Raw genomic sequence first — 25,031 nt, 5'->3', positions numbered from 1 at the left:
CTGATCCTCAGAGCATCCCCAAAGCCGTCTCCCTCTTACCGTGTCTTAAGCTCTCTTTCTCCGCCGGCCCAGCCCGTTTCTCTCCTGCCAAGAAAGCCCAAGCCAAGCCAGAGGACCCCGAAGCCCGCCCCGGAGAGTCGTCTGCCCTGCTAGAGAGACTTTTGTAGGAGAGGCAAAGGAGAACAAGAAAACCCCCCACGTTTCCTGTTTGCTTTATTTTGCATAAGACATTTCTGTCGCAATCTTTTCTGCCAATCAAACTCTGGGAGGGTGAAGGAGAGGGGAGAGCCCACCCGGGGCTTGCCAACCACTGCCATTAGGCAAGTTCTCTGTGTTTGTTGTGGGTACAAACCATGGCTAGGACAGTTCTCCTTGTCCTTGGCTGGGGTGGCATCTACCTGACGCATGAGGAACCCCGATGGAAAGCTCCTGCAGAAGGAAGACCCGTGGGGAGGGGGCAGGACTTGCTCAAACTAGCCCAAAGTGCCACCAATTGGATTTACTACGACCAGAGTCAGCTCTGGTTGAGAGAAGCAGCAGTTGGCACAGATATTTGCTCTGTTTATGGTACCATACCAGTCAAATAAATTCCAGTCAATGCTGGTTTATGATCCTGCTGGTAAATAGCTTCCAGGTGATTGGAAGAAGAGCTTTGCGTGGCTATGCAGAGATCTCCGACCTAATCATAATCTAAACAGGATCAGGAGTTACAACCCTCTTTATTTGCTGCCCAGAAGGGGTTATTGTGAATACTGTCTAGCAACAAACAGCCTCCTTTTTCTTTAGGGGCTGCCGAAGCAGCCAGGAATTCTCTTGAAACACTCAAGGTTATTGCAAAACGCCGGCGTTCTATTTTTAAGCATGAAGAAATACCTCTGATGTTTCTCCCAAAACAAATTGCAAATAGTCTCGTTCTTTCTTCATATCGTGGCCCCTGTTCTTCCCTCCCCCCCTCCTCCTCCTAAACTTGAACGTGTTGGACCAAACCGATGGGTGGGAACATCAGCTTAGGACAAGCTTACACAACTCGCAATCTTCTCCAACGGTTGTGTAGAAGAGAACGCAGTTCCGAGTTCAGCCCCGGAAATCAGGATTTTTACCTATTTATAGCAGCCAGCTCTTAAAATAAGACAGCTCCAAGAAGGAAAGTAACACCTGTTTCTTGACTAAACCCAAAGTGGTTGAGTTCAAGAACCATCCTAAGCCATTAATCATGGATTACAAACAACAGTGGCTCGGTGGACAGCTGGTGCTTAACTCAGAATAAAATGTTGCGGCAGCGTCGTCTACTCCGGGAGTCTCCAATTAGTGCTCTAAGCCCCATGGAAAAAAAAGAAAGGGGGGGGGACAGGTGAGGCAGGAGAACATTGAGGTCTCCTGGGCATTAAAAAGCTTCTATTCTGGTTTGCTTGATTTCTTGGAAAGTTGTAAGATTAACCCCATCCAAACTCTAAAGATGGAACCTTTCCAGGCATGAAACCATGAATGTTTCACCTGTCACCTGTCTGGAAAAGCTGGACTTCATTTTCAAGAAAGACTCTTGGGTCATCTGGCACACTAAACCAGTTGATGGTGGAGAAATGTTAGCTTCCCACAAACCATCACTTAGCCATCTTTCATTCACCTGGGAAGAGAGGCAGAGCTGCTCTGCTCCTACGATGCTAAAAGGGGGAGGCCAAGACAGGCAGCCACCTGGTTGATAAGCCATGCTGCCTCCTGGTTTAACTATGATTTGTTGAATAAGCCACAATTCTCTGTCGAACCCAAGCAAATTGCTAATCGTACAATCTTTGGTCCCTCACAGTCACAATCCTGTGCTGCCTTCCTAACCTGGCACCTCCACATTCCAGAATTCCCCAATTTGGGACCCTGAGCCAAAGGCCAGGAGGCATCTCCCCTGTCTTGTGAGTCCACCTCTCAGTTTTGCTGACCAAGCTTTGCTGACCGTTAAATGTTCACGCCAAAGCACCGAGGAAACGCACTGAAGCTTGCAGAAAAATCTGCCTAGTTAAATATTCTCTGTCTTCCACTGAAACCAATTCAAGGGATTTATTTACTTTTCTTGCTCCTCCGTCTGCTCCTCCTCCAAGAAAGACCTTTCCCAACTTCTAGGATCTAGAAGACCCCTCCCCAACAACAACCTGCCTCACGTTTCTGCCCTGGAATTTGGGGGCAGAGCCTCTTGCTTGCCCAGAAAACTGTCCCCCCCCCCCATCCTCAATTAAAATGCCTCTTTTTTTTTTTATGCTTTCAGCCATTCTTTGCTCTCCAGGCTCTTCCCCTTTTTTTTCCTTCCCTTTGGCTCAACATAAGTCACTTTATCAAAAGTTGCACATGACAAAACATTCCACTTTTGGGCAATACTTCCCAGGGCTTAAGTAAACCCTTACCGACTCTGTTTCATAGTTCTGCTAACATCCTGTTGGAGGTCATTTGTATTAACATCTCTAAATAATCACCCAGCTTCCATCTCTATTCTCTGCCCTTTCTTTTCTTTTCTTTTTTTTAGTGAAAGGCCCTTCCGCGGTTCAAAAGGCAGCCCTTTTATTCTCTATTGATGTTGAAAAAAGTTCCTCTTTCTCTCATTTGAACAAGAAATGTGGGGGGCGCTTTTCCTCTCTGGGGAGGGCTTCATTTTCAACGTGTAGCCAGAGCATTTACATTCCTGGAGAACAACGGCGTCTGCGACGACGTCCTGGCTGGTAGCACTGTGTCTATTAGAGTCGGGGGTCTCCAGACGTGGCAACTTTTAAGACCGAAGGACTTCGACTCCAGAGTTCCCCAGCCAGCTGTTGGGTGGAGAATTCGGGGAGTTGAAGTTCACCAAGTTTGGAGACCCCCGAGGTAGACGAGGATGCGACGGCGGAATGGCCCGAGCTGCTTTCAGGCGCGGGTCGTCATCCCGGCCGCCTCCGGACCCGCATCAGCCGCTTCCAGGCGACTGGAGGAGGCCTTCGCTCCGTCCGTCAGTCCGGCGGGGCCGAGCGGAGCGGAGGGGGCTTCGGCCCCCCAGCCGAGTTGGCGGGCTTGTTGCAGAGCCCCCCCTCCAGCCCGCCCCCCTTTGCTCCCCGGCTGCAGAGCGCGGAGCGGGCGGGAGAAGCGCCCCCTCGGCCCCGGGGCGCCTGAAACGCCCCCGCCCCCAAAAGCGGGGGGCTGGGCCCCTCGGCGTCGTCCCGGGGCTGCTCGGGGGGGGGGCGAAGCGGAGCGTTCCGGGCAGCCCGGCCCCCTTGGCCACCCAGCCCTCCGTCCCCCCCCCCCGGCCCTGCCTGCCACGCAGCGGGGAAGCGGCGCGGAGGGTCTCCTCCGGGGCTGCCCCCGCCCGACGCGGCTCCCTCCCCTCCCCTCCCCTCCCGGGTCCCCCGTGCCGTACCGTGCGGGGCCAGGAGCCGCTCCGGGAGCCTCGGCCGCCTGCCTGCCTGGCCGGTGGGGCCGCCGCTTCCCTCTCCCGGCCGCCGTCCCCGCCTCCCCCGCCCCATTGGTGCAGAAAGCGCCGTCCGGGGGCCGGGGCCGGGCTCACCCCGCACGGCCAGCCCCGCGTGGGCCCCGCTGGGGCTGCCGACGCGGCTGCAAGGAGCGCGTCCCGGGAGAAAGAAAGGTCGCTCCAGCTGGCGGCCGGCTTCCTTCTGCTGGCCAGCCAGCCCCGCAACTCCGCCGGGCAAACCCACGGCAGGGCTGCCTGCCCCGTGGGACTACCCGAGGGGGAGGGGTCTGGGGGTGGAGGGTCTGGCTTGAGGGTTTTTCCCACCCGTTTTGACTTAACCCCCCTCTGCCCCCCCCCAGTTCTAACCCCACTTCAAGTTAAGGGCCGCTAGCTAAAAGGTCTCTCGATCCGTGCCTTGCCCTCCCTGGCTCCGAGTTGGGAGCCTTAAGTAACCCACTGGCAAATGCCTGGCAACTTAGCCCCTCCTGCTGGCACCTTCTGCTCATCCCTGCCAAGATAACCCAAATTAAGGGGTAGGAAGGGCAGTGCCCCATGGGCTTTACTGGCTTGGAATCAATGTTATGCTCCGGTATGGGTAGCGGTCCGCAAAGATCCCGTTTTTAAGAGACCTCCTCCGTGGGACACCAGAGGGATCCTCTCTCCAGCCAGCACTTCCACCTCGAGTGGAGCTGCTTCCAAAAGTGGGCGGCCTTCTCCACTGCGGTGATGATGGCCTCTTGGTCAGAGACGGGCAGAGGTCGCCCCCCCCCCGCCTTCCATCCAACACCCGAAGCCCTAAAGCCCCCAATTTACTTATCCTACAAGGGAAAAGCCTGAGCCCCTCTCGGCCCCCACTTGAGCCTCTAAAAGAGACCCTCCTTTTATTCCCTTTACTAAGTTCTCACCTCTTTAGATAGGACTTTTTTGGGGGGGGGGATGGAGAGGGGAGTTTCACGTGACACTTCCTGAATGCAATGCTGAAAAAAAATCAAGGCCAAGAAGATTTAACAAGTTACTCATTTAATAGGCATTTTACCACATTTGTATTGTACACTGTCATCTGTTTAAAAAGATTACAGGTTTTTCTTTAAAAAGAAAACAAAAAAAGAACCACAAGAAACTGTGAGTCATAGAAACAGGTGAACACTGGTTCACTGCTGCAGTTGGTTGTTTTCTAAGCTTTGTAGAGAGCAAGTCTTCAAGATGCAAATAAAACAAAACCTAAAGTAATTCTAATTCTCAGGCAAGTCTCTTCACATGTTACAACTTTCTGAACTGGCTAAAAGAGCAGAGTGGCACGCTTCGACACTGAATATAGGGGAAGTATCAAAAGTCTTTAATCCTGTACTCCAGCTGATCACAGCTTTACTCTGCTAGTTCAAGTCGTCCTTCCTGCAGAGGAAAAAATCCAGCTTAGACACTACGGGCCGTGCTGATGGGTCTTCCCCTGCACACCTTGATTTTTTTTACAGAGACACAAATCTTAAAATCATGGCTTTAATCGTGATTTCAAAGTATACGGGAGGGGAGGGCGCTGCAATTAAAACAGACATCATACTAGTGAAGCTGGCAAAAGTTGGCTGAAAAAGTCGACAACGGGACTCATGTACATGACAAGGAAAACGCAAACCCTTCGAAACAAAATAAAAGCTTTTTACAAGTGAATCGTATCGACAGGATGCAATTTGACAGTCATACTAGTCTCCGGGCACGCTGGTGCCTTCTTAGCTCCTAAAATAAAAAACAGGCGTCACACATCACCTGGTCTCTACCAGTTCAAGGAGTCAGTTGTACAATTACCCAGAATGGCAGGACAGGTGCTGTGAAGTTATGTACAGCCGGAACATCGAGAACAGAAAAAGGTGTTGTGTTTTTTTTCCTCTTTCCAAATACCGATTATTTATTTATTTATTTATTTTTAAAAAAGGCTCTTCTTGAGAAGGGAGAACGTCTCATTTGCTGCTACATCCAGCAAATGTCAAAATGAACCAGAAAGAAAAACCACAACACATTAAGTCTAGTCTTATAGCAAGCTGACTGATACACGTTACCGGTTTTTGTTTTTTTAAAAAAATGAAGATTATATACTATGGTACAAGTCCCAACCAGGCGGGCCCGAGAGTACTTATTTCTTTGCTTGTTTTGTGATCATACCCCTGGGTGGCGTTACCGGTCGGCTAGCGTTGGGCTTCTTTTTCTCCGCAGGCTTCAAGATCTGGAATGACAATTTGCTGATTTAGTTGACGCCCGGCAGATTCTGCAGGCAGCTACTACAGGAAAAACCACACAGGTAGAGTTATATTGCTCTGCTCAAACCTGAAAAGATAGGGCTAAATTACTCAATCCGAGACCCAGACTGGACCAGGATCACATCTCTCTCTCTCTCTCTCTCTCTTAAAAGATCAATGCATTTCCTTCCAATTCCATAAGCCAGGTATCAGCAACTATGGCCCCTTTATGACCTATGGACTTCAACTCCCAGAATTCCTGAGCCACCTATGGCTCAGTTGAAAAGACAGCCAAGGGGGTGGTGGTGGTGCTGGAGGATATCCCAGGCCAGGAGCGGTTTGGGCTTTCAAGTTCAGCCCAACAAACCTGAACTCAGATGCAGTTGTGGTGTTCCTCCCACAGCTTGCGATGGCCCTACTTCCTCTCCAAAGGTCCCTTTAGAAAGCAGCAGGGGGGGGGAGGATTCTCCAGGTGAATCTATTAAGGCTGCCCTGGGTCTAGTATGGCAACGGGCAGCTCAGCACAGAGTAAAGGAGACAGAACGCATCTTCCAACAGCTCATGCTCAGAAGGTTGACTGGAAGAAAACCCGTAACTGAGCAAAACAAAAAAAAAGTGACAGGGGAAGCAAAGTGCCCGGGGGCTTCAAAGATACTGTACCTGAAAGGAGCACATTAGAGTCTCATCCACACTCATCATAGCACCTGCATTGTCAAACTCCCCACAGTAATTGGGGGCAGAAAACAGAGTTACCAGCTGTCTTTTTGCAAAGAACTCGTATCCATCTTCAACTACCTGTAAAGGCAAAGATGGTTCTTTTGTTACTGGCGGGATGGGAAATATGGTAAGGCAGGAAAGCAGAAATTTTACGGAATGCTTTGTGGATAATACGGTAAGCCCCTTTTCTGAAAGTCTGCAAAAGGTTCCACTGGCTGTCATGGCTGAACAGCGAGAACTGTGAACAGGTTCCGACTGAAACTGCCACGCAGCCAGGCACCGCAGCTGCAATTCACAATATGGGGACAATGCTAGCTGCCAACGGGTGCCAAAAGAGCCCCAGCTACCAAATCCCAAGAAATCCTCTCTCAGTTCAGCCAGGAGAGAGAAGGCAGAGAAGCCCTAAACCCAGGCAGCTGCGTGGATGCTAGAGGCGGGCGGGATCCTTTTCCGCACGCTTCTACTCTTCGCCTACCTGGTGAGCTCTGCATATGAGGTCCAAATCGTGTTTATGAAGGAACTTGGCCACCACTTCGGCTCCAAACGTGAAAGAGACCCCTCGGTCGTTTTCGCCCCATCCAAGCACATCCTTGTCGGGGTCAGACCACAGCAGGTCACAAAGGAGGCCTTGGTCCGGCACGTCTGTGGGCCGCATAATCCGTCGGATTTGCTCCATTGACTGGAGATCTGGTGATAAGCCTGGGCAGGAGTCAGAGGCAGCTGGTTTGAATTTGGCTCACTTGGGAGGTGCATAACACAAACACAACGCAAAACAGTGGGAAGTACATGGGGGGGGGGGGAGAGAATGAGATCTGTTGCCCTGGCAGTTTCGCCTACAGTTCTGAGGAAGAGCAACCAGCCAACTTCATCCGAGAGACGCTGCTCAACCAAGGGACCCAATACAGGACCAGGGTAAGACAGAACACGAGAAATTATAAATAATTCCTTAAGAGGTTCCATTTCTTGGATAATGCGTCCAGATTCACTCAGAGTTCAAATGGATTCAGCAGAATAATTTGGAAACTTAAGTCACGAGTTGTGCCCATTTAAATGGATGTAGTTAAAATGAAACTAAACCTGGATCCAATGCTAGGAAGACCACAGCGTAATTTCACACGTATCTACACAGTCCCAGCCCCTCCCAGAGCAAGCTGTCTCCAAGACAATCCCCTTTTGGCCAAATAAAATGTTCGAAAAATAGACATCCCTTTGGTTTAGTGCAGTTGCCTCAAATTAAAGAGTGCCCTGCCCTTGCTGGGCCAAAACATTTCTTCTCTCTCACGCCTGTTCAGCTGTAGCCTCCCACTCACATCCTCCAACACTGCAAGCTTGTGGTTTCTGCCTCAAAACATCCTGCAGATGTTTAGATTACAAGGCAGGAATGGCAAGACCAAACATCGGAAGGGCTCACAAGGGATAAAATGCCAAGTCTGCCTCTGGAAATATCTCAAGTGTTAAACACACCTTGAAATTCGATTCTGATCAATTATACGGCCTAAGATAGCATCCAAAATTACTTACCACCGTGGCAGCAAAATATTTTCTCGTCCACAATGGCTGCAATTGGCAAGCAATTGAAACAATCTGTAAAGGTTTTCCACAGCTTGATGTTGTATCTTCTTTTACCTGGGGAAGTGGAGCAGCCAATGAAGTCATTTCAGAATCGAGTGTGGCAGAGAAGAGCAGTTTGGGGGGGGGGACAGAAAAAAAACCCTCCTTTCTGTGTCTCGCAGTTACTCCTAGGCCTGATCTAGCTTTTCTTCAGGTAAGTCTGGCTTGACCTCTATAGAGTCCTCGACTTGCTGCAACCATTTGCTTAGTGACCGTTCAAAGTTACAGTGGCAATGAAAAAAGTGACTTATAACCAGATCTTGCACTTGTGCTTGGCAACCAGCATCTATTCCCAACGGGGTCCCAGGGTCACGTGATCGCCGTGGGCGACCTTCCCAACCAGCTTCTAACAAGCGTAGTCAAGGGGGAAGGTGGATTCGCTTAACGGCTGGGTAATTCGCTTTACAAATGTGGCAAAAAAAGGTTGTAAAATTGGGCACAGCTCCCTTGCTTAGCAATGGAAATACTGACCCCAAATGTGGTATTATGTCAAGGACTCCCTCCACAACTTTAACCAAAAAGGAACATGACAATCAGCCCTTGCTAAAAATTCAGAATACGCTGGGGTTCATACCGGAAAGGAACATTATTTATTTTCTGCTTTTGAAACAGGAGGCCTTCAAGGCGATACAAAAGATCAAAGATGCTACATCTCACCTTATTCCAGTAGCCTCTCAACTCTGCCACCCTATTAACGCACAATTCCCTCTAAGGGTAAAGATCGTTTCGTGGTTAAAAGGAGGGCGCATTCTCCCCTAAAATACATTCCCACGCATACTTACATTCATCATAGAAGCCGTAAATTCTATTAATGCTAGCACACTCATGGTTGCCTCTGAGGAGGAAAAAGTTCTCTGGATATTTTATCTTGTAGGCCAGCAAGAGGCAAATTGTCTCTAAAGACTGCTTCCCTCGGTCAACGTAGTCCCCAAGAAAGAGATAGTTGCTCTCCGGTGGGAAACCACCGTATTCGAATAGCCGCAGTAAGTCGTAGTATTGTCCGTGGATGTCACCTTAAGCAAACAAAGGAAAAGAGTTTTCAGTGCTTTGGGTTTGGCAGTTTGGCTCACTGCAAAGCAGAGTCTAACACAGCGATATATTTTAAATATGCAGACTAAAAGGAGCATTATGTAAGAGCATCAAGGAAATAATCAGAGACCTCAGTCAGGTTTTCAAAAAAAAATTTCCGTGATGCCAAACCTTAGAACATTATGTAAGGCTGTGGTTTTAAAGGTAAATTAGATCAAAGTGTGAATTTCACCTGTAGTTTCATATCTAAGAAGTATATTCTAATACTTCTGAAAAAGAGGAAATTACTGCTTCCCCCTCTCACATGGACATGGCAAGGATGGGCAAAGTAAGAGGGATTATATACTATTTCAATATACAGAACAGCTATGAGACCTAAACAGTGTTATCAAAAATCAAGTAACTACAGTATCTTCCTGAAATTTCTTTCTTTTAAGTTACATCTACAGTAATAGTTCCTTTCAACAGTCTATTCAAAGACAGAGTTTTATCCTCAAGCAACCTGGCTGAAAGAGGTTATTACTGCAATTTTCTAACAGATTCAGCATCTTCAGATACATCACCTAAAGTTATTACCTAACAAATTCTGTGAATCATTATTAGACCGTTAAAAAAATGGTGCTTACCACATATTTTAAGTGGTGCTTCAAGTTCTAACAGAATTGGTTGACTGAGAAAAATCTCCCGAGATTTCAGGCACAATCCTCTTATTTCATTCTCTTGAAGCTGGACATTTTTACCAGGTTTGGATCCTCTCACTACATAGAAAAAAAAATATGATTATTTATAGTACATAAATGAAAATTAAGTAATTTGATCAATTTTTTTTTTTTAGGAGGAAGGATTTTGATCCTAATCCAAAATCTTCTTTCAATTACATGTGCCAATTCATTTCACACTGACAGAACATTTAGGATATGCATGGTTATTTTGTGACTGCCAGCTGAGGGCAACGTATTTTGTGCTGCTGGTGTATACTTTTTGCAATCAGCACCACATATCCAGTATACTTTACGGTTTATTCCAGTTGCACCTTCTAAAAAGAATGCACACTTTATTAAATTCAAAATGGCCATTCAGAATAATTGTGAATCTAACCCATGGCTGCTAATGCATTAGTAAAGTCCATTGCAATAGGTGGATATATTTTAAAAGTGCTTTATCCAGGCATAGCTATATTCAAAGCCGAAGCTGTGTACAATGTGTAACAGTAACAAAACGGATCACAATAATAGAGCACTGTGTTTCAAGATGTCAACAACTTTCTCTAAATGCATGTAAAATATTCTCAAAAATATTGAAGGGCATTATAGCAGCTTTAGATTTGCATAATCAGCAAAACAAAGGATCAAGAAATCCTGTTGACCAATTGTCTCATTTGCATAATTGATGCCTATTTCATGCTTGCAGAGGGAACAAACTAGATTCAGTGATTACCTTCTCCAAGAGTTTGACTACAAGATTTTATGTTCTCTCTCATCTGTGTCTTATATCATAAAACAAGCCCAAAAAAAAGAACAGTTTAAAGTACTTGTACTGACAGTTCTGAAGAGTTCAAAGATTAGGTTTAACAAGCTTTGCTCTGAGTCAATATCAGAATCATGATGAAATTTCCAGCAGATTTCGCAGGAAATAAAAGTTGTGACCTGACCAATACTTGCCCCATAATTAGCTTATTCTGTCAGGCATGTTGGCATTTTACAATGACATTATCAGTACATTAGATACTGGAGGAGCAATGAACATCCCTCGCACACATAACCTAGCACAAACTCATGGAAACAGTTCCTTCTGCATTGCAGCATGCCTGCTCTGTGGCAGAAGGGATTCGTGACTAATTTTTTTCAAATTCAGCTCCCAAGCTAAGACCAGGTAACCTGAAATGTATTTAACAGAACTGCCAAGTATCTAACAGCAAAACAGCAGCAGATACCAATCCAAGATGACTGCATTAAAAAAGCGAACAGGACAATTAGTATTTCTTAACCTATGCTTTATTAGAATTAAATAAAGTGTGTTAATGAAGAATAAGCTTTCCAGGCAGGAAACGTTGAAGAAATATTCTTAAAATTAAGTTGAAGTCCAAAGACCAAACTTTAGGAGAAATTTGCAATCAAAGACTGAAAGGAGTGTATGTTGAATCAGGGATCTACAGTTTGATTTATAACATGACCAAGTGACAACTGTCCTCACAACTGTGTACAACATAATTTACGTGCTATTGCAAATTCGAACAGCTGTTATCATTCCACTAGGCATCTATCCATCTATCCCCGCAAACTAATATGCCAGACTGTTGACATCCATCTGTTGCTTCGACTGTACCAGAGGAGCTGATCTGAATTTGTCAAGTTCCTCTAATGCAGTGTGCAAGATTTCATTCAAATTGTCTTATCTAACCCCCCTCCACAATTTTCAGAAATGAAGTGCTTTAACGTTGGAGATATAAAACAAGCCTCCCGGGGCTGGGATTGTCAAGGAGACGGTCCTCGTCCTCGGCAAAATCTCTTCAGTCCTAACTCTATAAATAAGCAGTTACTGAGCTTGCTACATCAAAAGGAGAGAGAGAAGCCAGACCAAGGGACCCCTCCTTTTTAGGGGTTGAGCTGGAATCCTGCATCACTTATTCCTCCTTTCTCAGTGTCGTGTCCTTTAGTGGCTGTTATGTAACCTTTATATAACATTGTACAAGAAGTGGTACCTTAATTAGCTTACCTACTTCTCTCTCCATTTTTTTTTCCATTTTAAACTAGTACAGCACAAGCAAACATTTTATACTTAAAGACAGCTGAAAGGTGAGATAAGTGGATAAGATATAGACAGACAAGCCCATAAACTGGAAAGTGACCCTTACGTATTGTGGCTTTCAAACCTATAATAATCTCTTAAGCTTTGTTCCAAATATTTTACAGAGGAAACAGCATGTGCTCAGAATTAGTGCCAGTTCATGTGAGTAAAAATATCACATATCTGTTTTGCCAGGCAAATCCTATAAAAACCCGTTCTTTAAGCTTCCTTACCACTCATAACCAAAATATTCCGAATTTAGTGGAGGACACGGCTTCCTTTATGAAGAGTGACAACACAGAAGTCAATCATGGACACCACTCTTGATTTAATAATCATTTAAACAGCAGAGAAAAACAATGGCATATGAAAAACAACAGATGATCTCATATTTATCAGATGGGAGGAAAAATCTCTGTCTAAATTATAATTCTCCCCAGCACAATGTGTGGTGTAGTGAGTAACTTCACAAATGATACTGTACAGAGCCAGGGAGAAATGAATGGGTAACATTAGTTTGTTTAGGAAACTATTACATTTGCAGAAGTACAAAAAATATTTTAAAATAATTTCCAGAGCAGCCCACCCAGGACTGAACTTAATCAGTGCCACAGAATGTGGAATACCAGCTGGAAAAGAAAAACAGCAAGAGGCGGAGGGCGGAGGCAATGGAATGGCCTGCTGGGCACGGACACAGCTAGCTGGCTGGCTGGCTGGGTGAGTGAAACTCGGCTGTGAAGGGTGCAGTTGCAGAGCGATTCGGGGTGTCATAAATCTTACACCATTTTCACAAGTCAGTACTGTGTGCATCACACTGGCTTCAAATCAAATCCAAGTTTCATTTGTGCATGCCAAGAGGAAAACATCTACACCCTTCAATCTGGTCGTTGTTGTCTTTCTGTAGGTAGTCCTTGACTTACAACAGTTCATTTAGTGACCATTCAAAGTTACAACAGCACTGAAAAAAATGACTTTGGACCGTTTTTCACCCTTAATGACCTTTGCGGCATCCCAGGGTCACGTGATCAAAATTCAAAGTGGCAACTGACTCACATTTATGACGGCTGCAGTGTCCCGGGGGTCACGTGATCACCGTTTGCAACCTTCTGACAAGCCAAGTCAAGGGAGAAGCCAGATTCACTTCAACTGTGTTACTCATTTAACAACTGCAGTGATCCGCTTAACAACTCTGGCAAGAAAGGTCGTGAGATGGAACAACATTCGCTTAACCAATGTCTTGCTTAGCAACAGAGTTGTTGGGCTCAATTGTGGTCGTAAGTCGAGGACTACCTGTATTGGTATTTTCACATGGCAGCTGTTCCTTAGTTACAACTTCACTTGTTTATCCTGCAGAGAGAGAAGGATGGAGCCCGTGGGCAGAATCCAGCCAAACCTGCTTTGTTCCTTCAAGCATCTGGCGCATATCATAGGATGTGGCCTGTGTGGCTTATTAGTGATTTGTTCCAGAGGAAAATATTTATCAGCAACATGCATATAGCTGGTCCTTTTACTAGTGAACGGCACTAATCACAAACCGCACAATCAAAATTAATTAGTTCTGCAGGCTTGCATTTGCTTCCATCACTCACTAAGCACTGTGAACACCAACTTTATGCTTCCCCCCCCCCCCCCGTTAGGAGCTTTGAGGCCATAGTTATAATTATGGCCTGAAAAATCCTAATAGGAAAAAAAAAGGCCTTCACCAGAGAGGCGGCGTGAACGTCCAAAGCCCTGTTCAAGCAGAAGACCCGATAGGAAAACCGTTCCGGTGTTTTTGAACAACCCTCTCTAGTTCAGGTTTGTGGAACTTGCACGCAACAACATTTAGCCCAAGTTAATTGCAGAAGAAAAAGGAAATCCAAGTCCATCTTTCCAAAGAAGACCACGTGAATAGTTTGCAGTGTGCGTTTTTATTAGTCATCTGTGGTTAAATTAGATTTTTAGAAATATAACTGTGAGAGAGCATGAAAGCCTGTTCTTCTAACCAGAAGCCCATAATTTTCCACTTGCATCTGGGTTGTTAAAGGCCCAGACAGGATTAAAATATGTTGCTTTGTGATAGAAGGCTAAGCTATTCAACATCTACTAGCCTTGAGAAACAAGTAAATAACTAGATTTTCTGGTCAAACAAAATAGGTGGTTGTACACACTGTTTCTTTCCGGGTATCAATCTAATCAGATAGATCTATAATAGTCTACAGGCTCAGCCTAAATCCAGAAGATCTAGATTGGAACAGGCTCACTAATGTTTGTCTGAGAACGTGCAGCTTTTCCAGCTATAAAATGAAAATTAAACTGGCTGCTCTGAGGGCAAAACTACCACTTTTCTATCGTATTCCTGGGGTTGAAAGTTTGAGTTCCCTGCCTTAACCAGATATGGAGAACTTGAGCGTACAGACGGAACAGAGAGGTTTTAGTTCTAATTATATTTTATAGTGATACCACCCTTCCAAAGTTCAAAAATTATATGAAACCGCACTTTGCCTTTGTAGAATGAAAATCAGCATTTTCATTCATGTCTTCTTGGATCTGAAAGGAAGCATGAGAGCCTAAAGCTTTGCAGGTCTTTTGTAGCAACAAACCATTGTTTCCCATTCCATCTCAACTAAGCCCCAAGAATACTGGGTGGCTTGATCCTATTACTAGTCCTCAAAGAACAGGGTAAATACACAATTAAGAAGAATCCTTCTCTAAGGTGCCGACAGATGCATTTTAGAATAAAATGCTGATAAATCATTTTAGAGCTCGAAGACTTCCATATTTGGAGTTGAAATGACCGATACACAAGAAAAAGCATATGAGGTATTTTTTATAGCTACCGTAATCAATTCCAAGAGGCAATGTTTTTTTAAAAAACCCCTCATTGCTGCATAATTTAAATTATATTAGTACAGATGAAGCATTAAGTGGCAATAAGAGTTCTATTAATAGAAGATAATAGAGGTGTAAATATGCCGTTTATCCCTCCAAGTTATGTGTACATAGCCAATTTAAAACTCCTGTTGCATTAAAGGACACCAAAAATTAATCTATATCGAACTCATGCTGTTGATGTCTGAAATTTAAATTTGTTAAACAAATGGGAGAGGTGATTAAGCAACCATTTTTTATTAAGCATGCAAGAACAGCTTTAATAACACAGGAAGGGTTTCCTTTTTTAAATTCTATCTGGGCTAATACCAAACATCTTGAATTTACAAATCCAGGCATTTTTTGCATTGCTAATTCTCTTTCAGTGGTCTTTCAGCAAACCCAAGAAGGATTAGAGAAAGGCACATCATAGAAAGGATACATAGGTGGCCCAGTTCATTTTATTTTGGACAGTTGTTTTCATTCGATGGAAATTAAATTCCCCAATTGAGTTATTAATCCAGAATGGACTTGGATAAGGCTGGATCAACGCAGTAGCTGCCTTATACGTTTGCCTGTTGCTGGAAGGAATGTTGGTCATCGGCTCTGTTCACCCAACTCAAGTTTAACCTAAGGCCAGCCTCCTGCAAGGAAGGCTGGAGACAAATACTCCAAACGTACAGAATGTTGCATCTTGGAAGTGCCCCAGAGAAGCACTTGGACCGGTCTGCCAAATTGTTTAGATGAGAGGAGCCACCTGGAACCCAGCACCAGAGTTTAGAGTAATCAAAATGTCACACTGATGTCATAATGCTTGGATTAAGTCTATAATTTGTTTGCAAGCAGAATTTTCACTCAAGCTCAAAGAAGCAGGCCTATTTTTAAAGTTAATGGCCATAATAGACAGGCACAGGCAGGCGAGCAACATTTTTACGCCCTCATAATTCCCTGGACCAGCAATCATACAGTGTCAGGAGGCAAGCTAACCAACAACCTCTTTCTTCCCTCCGAGCAAAACTCTACCTATGTTTAAGAGGGCAAAACAACGAGAGCCCTACCAGACACTACAAACTACTTATGCTCCTATTCTAAGAAAGAGCAGGCTAGAGATGCATGTAAGATTGCCACTATCCAAGTATAAAATGCGCCATGTACAAAAACTTTGGGCAATTTGAAAGACACTGACATGCTGGGGCTCTCAATCTCGGATGCAACTCCTCCAGGAGGTTTTGTTTCCATCCTCTCACAACTCCACCAAAGGAGTGCAATGAAGCCCATGGATAAGGAGATCAAAACCATATGCATTTTCAGCTTATGGGGAAAGAGAGGAATTTATTCCACCACCCCCCCTCAGAATTCCCTGCAGAGGGACCTATTTTCACCTCATCCTTCTTATAATCTCCCACATTATTTATATTTACTTCGTGGTATCTCACCCTAAAAGCACCAAACTATCTATAAAGCATTCCCTCCTATAATTTCTTCTCTTATAATAACAACTTAGTAAGGTTCTTGAGCGGCGAGAGAATGATCAAAGTTTTCTATTTAGCCTATGTTTTCACAAGTAAGTACTGTGCCGTCACCCAGGCTTTGAATCAAATAGATCCAGGCAGAACCCGAATAAAATTATGTTTAGCAGCTTCTCATTTTGTTGCAAAACCCAGCACTCCAACAGATCCCAAACTGCAACCCAACTAGCAAACTCCTGTATTCCGAGGCTGTCCCAAAGGTGCCTTTTCAATTCAGATCTGAAGCAGCTTCTTGGATGATAAGTGAAACTTTTTCAAAGTAAAAAAAAACCCAAGAAAGTCCAATTGCCTTTTGGAAAAGGCACTTTTGACACAACCATGACCTGGATGATTGAGAATTTCCAGAGACCTATTCCCATGGTTTACATCAAACTGTTTCCTTGCAAAGCATGACCTGCAAAAAATATTTCAAAATACATCTATTTTGTCAGTAAAATTAGAGGCGAAGGTAACCATATTTGTACCCTGACCTCTTTCTTCTAATGGGCAACACACACGAGACCCTGCATCATTCTGACTTTGCACTTTTCATTAATTACACACAGTACTCCTATTTATTTATATGTCTTAATGTGTGGGTGTGGGTGTGACACATGCACACACACACACGCACACAACCCTTATTTTCTCCCTCTTCTTTGGGCTGATGATTTAGACCTCTTGAACTGTCTACCCCTCACATCATTCAGCAAAGCCTCCCATCCTCTCAGTGGACATCCTTAAAATTCATCCCTAATAATAGAAAGGGGGGGGGGACCAGAGAAAAACACATTAAAGAGACCCCCCCCAGGTCAACAAGGCTACATTCAAACCCCCCACAGGTATTGCCTTCCCTCCCCCATTGAGCCCCCTTCTCTTCACCAGCCTTTCTCCCCAACAGCTTTGAACCCCCCGAAAAGCCCCTCTTTAAAGTGGGGAGGGTCATCTTCGCTCCCTCGGCCCCCCATTTCCCAGCTTTCCTTTGTCCAAAGCGCTTCTGATCCCCCCCAACTCCAAAGGCTTCCCCCCCGCAAGATCGTAGGAGGGGAACCCCGATTTTCGGGGGGGGGAAGAGAAGTGGGGGCGGCCTGCGATGAGGAGGGTGCCGATGGGGTGTATATCTGGGGGGGGTCATTTTCAACCCCCCTCCTCCGCCGAGGGAGTGAAGAGCATCATTTGGGGGGGGTCTAACCCCTCCTGGGAGCGCAGCTGAAGGGGCCCAAATTGGGGGCCGCCCCCCATCTCCCCCACCCGCCGCCCCCGGGCGCCCCTCTGCGCTGCGGACCCCCTCCCCCCCAGAGCCGCCCCCCGCCCCTCCTCACCCTCCAGCAGCCGTTGGATGATGCTGTCGATGTTGAGCTTGTCAATATCCGCCATCGCCTCTCCGCGGCTGGGGAAGGAGCCAAGCCGGAACCCGCCGGGTCGACTTCCTCCTCCTTCGCCGCCGCCGCCCCCGGCTCCCGAGCCGGCGCTTGCCTTCCTCGCCTCCGCCCACCACCGCGACCCTCTCGCCCGGCCTCCTCCCGCGGGGCCCTCGGGTCCCTTCTCGCCCCTGCCCGCCGCGCCGGTCGCCTCAGCAGCCGAGCAGCAGCATCCCCGGCGACGGCGGCGAACAAAATGGCCGCCCCGGCCCTCCCCTCTCCCGATTACCTCCTTGAGGGGGGGGGAAAGGCGCAGGGATACCGGAGGAAGCGGCCGCCGGGACTTCTTTCTGGGGCAAGAGCGGGAAGCTTGAGGAAGGGAGCCTCGCGCGCTCGCCCGTTTTCGCCCCCTCGCTCGGCGGCTCCCTCCTCCCCCCCCCCTTCCCGGCGGCGCGCGCGCGCGCTCTCTCGCTCTCGCTCTCTCCCTCCCTCCCGCGCGGGTGCCTTCACTCAGTCGCGCTCCCGCGATCCTTCCGCCTGGGGAGAGCTAGAAAGAAAGGAAGCGGGAGGGGGAGAGCGGAGGGAAAAAAAGAGTCCCCCCCTCTTTTTCTTCCTTTTCCTGTTTCTGGGGGGGGAAGCCCAAGAAGGGGGGGGAATGGCAATCTGAGGCAGGGAGAAGAGGAAGAGGGATGGGAGAGAGGGGAAATGGCGTTCTGGCTAAGGCAGGACCCTTTCGGGGTCTTGCCTTAAAAATACATCAAGTGGGGGGTCAAAGGAAAGAGTTCCCTTGAGCAGGTGCAAAATTCTCTGGGTGTACTTCTAGCCTCCCATCCCCCTGATGAGTGTGGAGGGCAGAGTGCACCAACTCTGAAAGCCTTAAACGTAGAGAAGCTGTCCAGCTGCTGAACTGGGCCACTGAATTAAATCAGTTGTGAGTTGGTGCAAAAGTCCTCAGGATTAGAACTCATAGCCATACCTGCCAAAGCTCCCCACCCCCCGTGGTGGCAAAAGTCCGGGAGGAGGCTTTCCTTAAAGAAAAGGGGGGGGTCAGGAAGTCTTGGGGTCCTAAAATAAGATTAAACCCTTGCAAAAAAAAAAAGTTCTGGCCCTCAACCGCAAACGTCCCATGCAAACATGTTGCAGGATTTGTGGTTTCAACCCTGTACAAGATGGGAGCAGGAGGATGCTCAAGGGAAAAGTGTAACTGGTTAAGTGAATCAATGGACGGACAAGATTTATTAATATTAGATTCCAGAAAAAAGTGGTTTTCCCACTTCACAAGGAAAACCTCTTTCCTCCTTCCTTTCTCCTGGGATTGCAACCCATTTTCCCAAATGTGACCTCCCCCCCCCGCAAAAAAATTCATGCTAAGATATAGTTTTGCTCAAAGGCTTGGCAAAAGGAAAGAGCACGCTTGAGAATGCACAGAGTTCTGTCTCCTTTCAGGGGATGGAACCACTCCAAGCAGTGCAAGCTCTTCTGTGCATTTCTTCCTTTAGAAGAAATCACTTAGCAAAAGGTAAAGGATTTCGTTTTAATAATGTAATTGGAACTGGCCCTATTTGCAGTATTTAGCACTGAAGCAGGAATATTTGTCTTTGCATCTTTTTACGTGAAGCTCAACACGAATCAAGAGCTCCTGAATCCAGAAAGCTGCAGCACAAAACATGCTCTTTTTCCAAAAAATGTACCTGATTTCTAGGCTAAAAGCAGCTAAAACCAGCATCGCCTGGGCTTGGAAGATTAAAATTTTAAGAGCAAATGGGAGATCAGCAACAGAAAGCAGAGCCTGCCTCAATCCAAAAACTCTTAAGTCAGCACTAATATAGCACATCATGTATTCCCTTCACACCCACCCACAGATTCTGCAGCCACCACACATCCCTAATCTTTCCTGGATGATTTTGAGGTTTTCCCCTCTTTCCATACCTTTTCTCCCATAAATCTATTTTATTTTGGTGCTTCAAGCATCCGGGAGGCTTTCCAATGCTATTTCTGATGCATGGATGAAGGATTGGCAGTCCATGAGTGACTTTGTTATTAGTATGTACTATTATTATGACAGATGTCAAGGACAAATTATGTCCTTTCCAATTGACCCACTGCTGAATAGGTTGCATAGTCTTATGCTGGGATGCAGCAGAAATCTGTCAAAGCAATTAGAATCAACCAAGTGGGAATAATATGTTCAATTTCATTGGCAAGGAGAAAGGATGATGTCCAATGTTCTGATTGCTTTTGTTTTTAATGTTAGACCAAATGTGGTTTAATTATTGCATTTAGGACTACCTGAATGGATAAGATGTTTTTATTTTTCCTTAAAAGATGTCAGCCCTAGCGTTTAAATATAAAGTAAATATTTCTCCTCTGAAGACTTATTTTTGGAACAGGCACAGGCACACAGAGGCGCTTATGTAATAACATTAACTGTAACTATGTCATTATCACTGGTGGAACTGGTAAGTCCTTTAGCCGAGGCAGGGAGCTTGAGAAAAGCTGCAGTGTCATCTCATCTTGAAATAAGACAGGAAAAGAGAGTCGGTACCATGAAAATAGAGGTCATCTGGGTTAAATCATATGTCATGTGCAGAATATGACTCTATTGACTGGACAGAATTCTGAATTAGATCATCCTTTGATACATCGACTGTTGTTTCATTTCCCTTTTTAAAAATATTTTAGACTAGACTGTCATGACAATGGAATGTATTATGAGTGAGAAAGCTAGCTGAGATTTGAAGCCTCATTGTCAATTTTACTATCCTTGTCTCAAACAATCCATACTAACTTAATCTCTGGACAACCAGGAGTGAGCTAGTTATAACTCTGGGGCCAACCTTATAACTAGCTAGCTCCCTTCTTAGAGTTCCCCAAATCCAACTCTTGCTCAGTAAGCTCATGAAACAGCACATGACACACTGAGCATGAGACACACACTTCATACTTTTAGGATACTTATGCAATTGTACTTCCAATTGCTAACATACTTTTTAGTGCAATATTATATTGTAAATGGGTGCACAGTTCGGACAGTGACCCTGTACATTGCACGTACTGTGCTTTTTTTTAGAAAAAGAAAGCAATCACACCCAGTTCAACCTCTCTTCAGAAAAAGCACTTTAGTGTTTTGCCTATTCCCTAGTTTATATACCACTAAATTGCATCAAAGTGTAATACATTTCGTATATTTTTCTCAGCTTTAAAATGCTTTTGAGAAGTTTTCCAGCTTGGTTCCCCCCCCCTCCCCCCCGCAAATTAACACATTTTCCCCAGCAGCATTTCAAAAGTGAAAGTTAGGATACCATAATTTGGAACTTACTACTCAGCTGTTTAAAAACATCACAACTGCTTTCTCCCTCCCCCACAAAATTGTCATAGAGCAATCATGAAGGAAAATAATTCAAATACCCTTGATTTTAAAATTCTAGCAGACATGTTGCTTGTCTTAAATTTCTGCCAGCTCCTGTCCATTTTTTTGTTTTGATTAATGTCATCTAGGGAAATCAATGATAATTCAGGTTTCTCTTCTGTTTGAGTCAGCATTTAGTTCATTGATTTGGAATTGCATTAAGAATCTAAGCTGTTCAAAATGACAATTTCCCAATAGATTTCAACCATTCTAACTGACATACTTTTTATTTTTTGTCAAGAATGGGTATAGTTCTATCAGCAGATCATACAGGTTTTGACTTATGTGGAACTATCAGTAGAACCAGCAAGAGTAGATGAGAAAAATGGCCATTTAAACCCACTTTGTCTCCTGTTTGCAGCTGCAGCCAAACAGATGCCATCAATGAATTTTCAAGCAGCGTATGATTTACTTGTGATCTGGTTTCTGCCAGATGGGAATTCTGGGAATCGGAGTCCCAACACATTTGAGGATCATCAGATTGGAAAAGCTTGATTTAGAAGGAGCTGGAGACTGAAACGGCAAACAAAATATAAGTCATAAAACAAACAAATTGTTCCCCTCCCCTTTGGTCATATAAATCTTAACATTTAGATCATGATAATAAACCCATTCTTGGTTTGGGATGCAATTGTGCAGTGCCTTCTAATAATTTGTTTCCTTAAAAGACACCAAAGAAGTTACAATTGTCTTCACAAATACAAAGCTTGGAAGGGCACAATTGTAAAGGAGCCCCTGGCTGGACCAGTGTCCTATTGAGTGCACTCAGTAATGTTTGAAATAGTCTCCAGAATTACGATTGTATTTATAATAAAGAGTGGAGAAAACTTTGTGAGATGCTGTTCTTTTAAAGGTGGTGTTCTTTTTTTTGGTAAATAGATTTTGGCCTTTCTTTCCCAGAAAGGATCTCACTTAAGTGACATTGACTGATCCGTTTAATTTAGCAGTCTTTGGCCAAGTTTCCTTGCAGATAAAAGATGGATGTTTAAGTTTACCCAATGTTAAGGATGATAAAGATTAAATGTTATTGGATATTTTTGTCCAAAAGGAAAAAAAAAGTAGATATCATTTTTTAAAGAAGAATTGTGGTGAAACAAAGTATTCTTGAAAATTCTTCTATATAAGTATACCTATATGTCAATATTCATATGTGCTCATACAGTCTCTCCCTCCTGCACACATATGCAAAGAGACAAATGATTGCATGCCATAGGGCATTCTTACAAAGTTCTCATATCACTCCCTTTCCTGGCTATTCTTATCAAAGTGCTAAGGTCCTCCTTCTCACCCTGTAATTTCCTGTAGGGAAAAAAGACCTGTGCAAACCGGAGGCATGATATTCTAGCACAGTGGTTCTCAACCTTTTTAATGCCGCGACCCCAACCGGTCGTAAGTCGAGGACTAAACCGGTCGTAAGCCGAGGACTAAACCGGTCGTAAGTCGAGGACTACCCAACCGGTCGTTAAGTCGAGGACTTTCCCTGCCCGGGAGCGCCGCGCATGCGTGGTTCCGCCCCCTGCGCCGGCCAAGGCGTAGCTGGCAAGCGGCAGAGACGGAGCAGGCCGACCACCAGCTGGCCCAGCCCAAGGGAGGTAAGGCACCCGCCGGAAAAGGGGAAAAAAAATGGCGGACAGCCTTGCTTGGCGACCCCCGTGAAATGGTCGATCGACCCCAAATGGGGTCCCGACCCACAGGTTGAGAACCACTGTTCTAGCATACTTGTGGATCCTATGCTTGAACCACAATAACACCCCTGTCTTTCATGCCCCTGTCTAGCAAATAAAGCAATGAGGTTTTTATTTTGCTGGAATTCGTTCTCCAATTCAGGATTTAACACTTTTGCTCCATCTGTGTGGTTAGAGAACAGAAACTTCCAGTCTGCATTTGCATATCTTCAGCCCTACTCTGGGATACTTGATGTTGTCATATTGCCAGCTATTCATCTCCTTTGCTTTTTCACCCTAGGCCTCTTTCATAACTGCATTGGAAGATTTGGAATTGCCTTTCTGCTGCATAACCAATTCCACAGAAAATACGAGCACATCGCTCCTGGACTGTCTGCCTTCCCTCCTTTATTCCAGCCAACAGGGCAGCTTGGCCTAGTCTGTGTTTTTAATACTCATCCCACGTTTGCTCTAAGGAAGTGCTCTGTCACTGTCCCTTCTTCAGTGGCACATATACTTCCTAAGCAGCCTGGCTGAGCCTCATCTGATTTTTTTTAAAAAAAAAACTGTTAATATATTGTGCTGACTCAGATAAGGGATTATAATGTCAAGCTTCATATGTAGCGGCAATTAAAATGTATTTTCCAAGACAGTGCCAAAGCCATTGGCATTCATCAAAACAAATATAACCAATAAATATATGTATGTATTCTTGTTGGTTTAGCTGACTTCAGCGAGTCTAACCGCGGCTACAAACTTCCTGTTGCTTCACTTTAGGGGTGAGTCACCTGTGGGGTTCAGTCTAAACTCATGCAGAGAAGGAAAGCAAGAACGGATAAAGCCTAAACAGATGGAGAAATAATGTGAAGGAGGAAAGGAAATGGCAGGAAGGAAAGAAATGGGGTGTCAGAAAAGATAATAAAAGAAAAAAAATCACGGCTGTACCCAATTTATTTATTTACTTATTTCGCCGCCCATCTCATATGCGTGACTCTGGGCAGCTCACTCTCTTTTTCCTTCTGACGTGCAGACCCCAACAGATTGCTCCTGGCAGGAAATCAGCTCCCCACTCCTGTCCTTTCGATGCAAAATCCACTGTGACAAATAGTTGGTATTAATAAATGCATCAAGCTAATCACAGTCGAAGCCGAGCTGCTGGTGGCTTCTAACCCTCCGGTTCACAAACAAGAGAGAACAGCATCAAAATGTTCTGTTGTGGCGTGTCAGCCAGCCAGATGTACACCAGCAGGTTCTGTTTTTCCTGAACATTCTGCAAATGCCTAACAGTCCTTCGCCCTCCTCCAGAATTTACTCCAGAACATCTTAATCTTCCTCTGCCTCCTTGTTCTCCCATGCAGAACTGTGCCCCCCCCTCTCTCTTCCCCAGACCTTAATGTCCAATCTTGTCACCCAGGCAGGACAAAAGTAATGGCCCCTGTATGTGGAAGGAAATCAAGGTAGGACCTCTACCTGCTTATTAATCTTCCTCTGAAAATTAATCACCTGCCAGCCTTTCATAACAAGGCAAATACAGGTTTGTGAACCTCCTATGTGTCTTGCAACATACGGTTCTCCCTGTATGGGATGCTTGCTGAATTGTCTAATTCTCCCACAAAAGCCCCCCCTCGGGCTGTTTTCACCAATTCGTTATCTGATTTTTGACAGCTAAGTTCCATCATTCGAGCTATGTACTGTATTTGTGAGCTTTTCATCTAAGAGTAAATCCTAAACATCCCTCATACATTTGTCTCTTTGTAACCTCCCTGGTGACACTGGAGTGTAGAAAAGAATCAGAAAGGAAAAGGGTGACCAGCCCCCCCCTTCCCCAATCTGTAGATCTGTCCAGATCTTGCTGATGCCATTTTCCCCCTGTTCCATCAGAAAAACAACAACAAGGGAGCTTGATTCCTATTTTCCTTTATGGAGTGTGTGATTCTGCAAGTCGTCCAAATACAGGAATATCAGTCACAATAATTTGGAACCAAATAATAAGAACTTAAGGCTAACCGAGAATGTGGCAACACACCCAGTTCAGTGAGGCTGTCCTATTTCAAACGTCTCTAAATAGATGTTTGTTGCAGTTGAAATAGACTGAAAAACTGGAAACACCCAACTGATTCTGACTAGAGGAAAATATGTGGGCAGGACCCAGCTCCTTATGCAATTGTACTCTTGGAAGACTCTCTTGTCTAAACAGGTGTGCCAGTATTGATTGTTTTCATTGCTGCGATAGAGGATTTGTAAAAGGAAAATAAATTGTAGGAGGGTAGAGGTGGTATGTTGTGATCTGACAAAAGAGAATTTAATTGGAGCTTTTGACCTGGCTAGATCAACTCCCCTTTTCCATTTTCCTCCTTTGTACCGGGTATCCTCACTGGTAGATTTAGAAAAGATAAGAAAAACTCTTGGAAAACAATCTTCTTTCAAAAGGACAGCAACACAGTTT

At 45.1% G+C, this 25,031-nt stretch overlaps 1 protein-coding gene across 2 annotated transcripts; it reads right to left on the bottom strand.

The window, feature by feature from the left end:
* Positions 1-4,424: 4,424 nt before the first annotated feature.
* On the bottom strand, positions 4,425-17,554 carry PPP1CC (protein phosphatase 1 catalytic subunit gamma). Of its 2 annotated transcripts, XM_015815407.1 has the most exons (8): positions 17,474-17,554; positions 9,633-9,764; positions 8,760-8,990; positions 7,888-7,992; positions 6,842-7,065; positions 6,310-6,444; positions 5,576-5,636; positions 4,425-4,813 (listed from the first exon to the last, which is right to left on the bottom strand). In XM_015815407.1, exons 1-8 carry the CDS (start codon positions 17,526-17,528, stop codon positions 4,800-4,802), a joined length of 957 nt encoding a protein of 318 aa, XP_015670893.1. In that variant the 5' UTR covers positions 17,529-17,554; the 3' UTR covers positions 4,425-4,799. The 2 variants fall into 2 exon arrangements, with proteins under 2 accessions (XP_015670893.1, XP_015670891.1); XM_015815405.1 differs by having other exon boundaries at positions 4,425-5,636.
* Between the last annotated feature and the right edge of the window lie 7,477 nt (positions 17,555-25,031).

The sequence above is a fragment of the Protobothrops mucrosquamatus genome, unplaced genomic scaffold (assembly GCF_001527695.2).
Source record: "Protobothrops mucrosquamatus isolate PMUCROS unplaced genomic scaffold, P.Mucros_1.0 scaffold342, whole genome shotgun sequence".
NCBI lineage: Eukaryota > Metazoa > Chordata > Lepidosauria > Squamata > Viperidae > Protobothrops > Protobothrops mucrosquamatus.
Note: the sequence above shows the minus strand (reverse complement) of the source record. Positions and strands in the feature narration are given on the sequence as shown.

Coding starts and splice junctions, on each gene's coding strand:
- PPP1CC (XM_015815405.1), bottom strand. CDS start 17,528: ATGGCGGATATTGACAAGCTCAACATCGACAGCATCATCCAACGGCTG. Junction 9,765..17,473: donor CATCCAACGGCTGCTGGAGG/GTGAGGAGGGGC, acceptor TTTTCTATGTAG/TGAGAGGATCCAAACCTGGT. Junction 8,991..9,632: donor AGCACCACTTAAAATATGTG/GTAAGCACCATT, acceptor TGTTTGCTTAAG/GTGACATCCACGGACAATAC.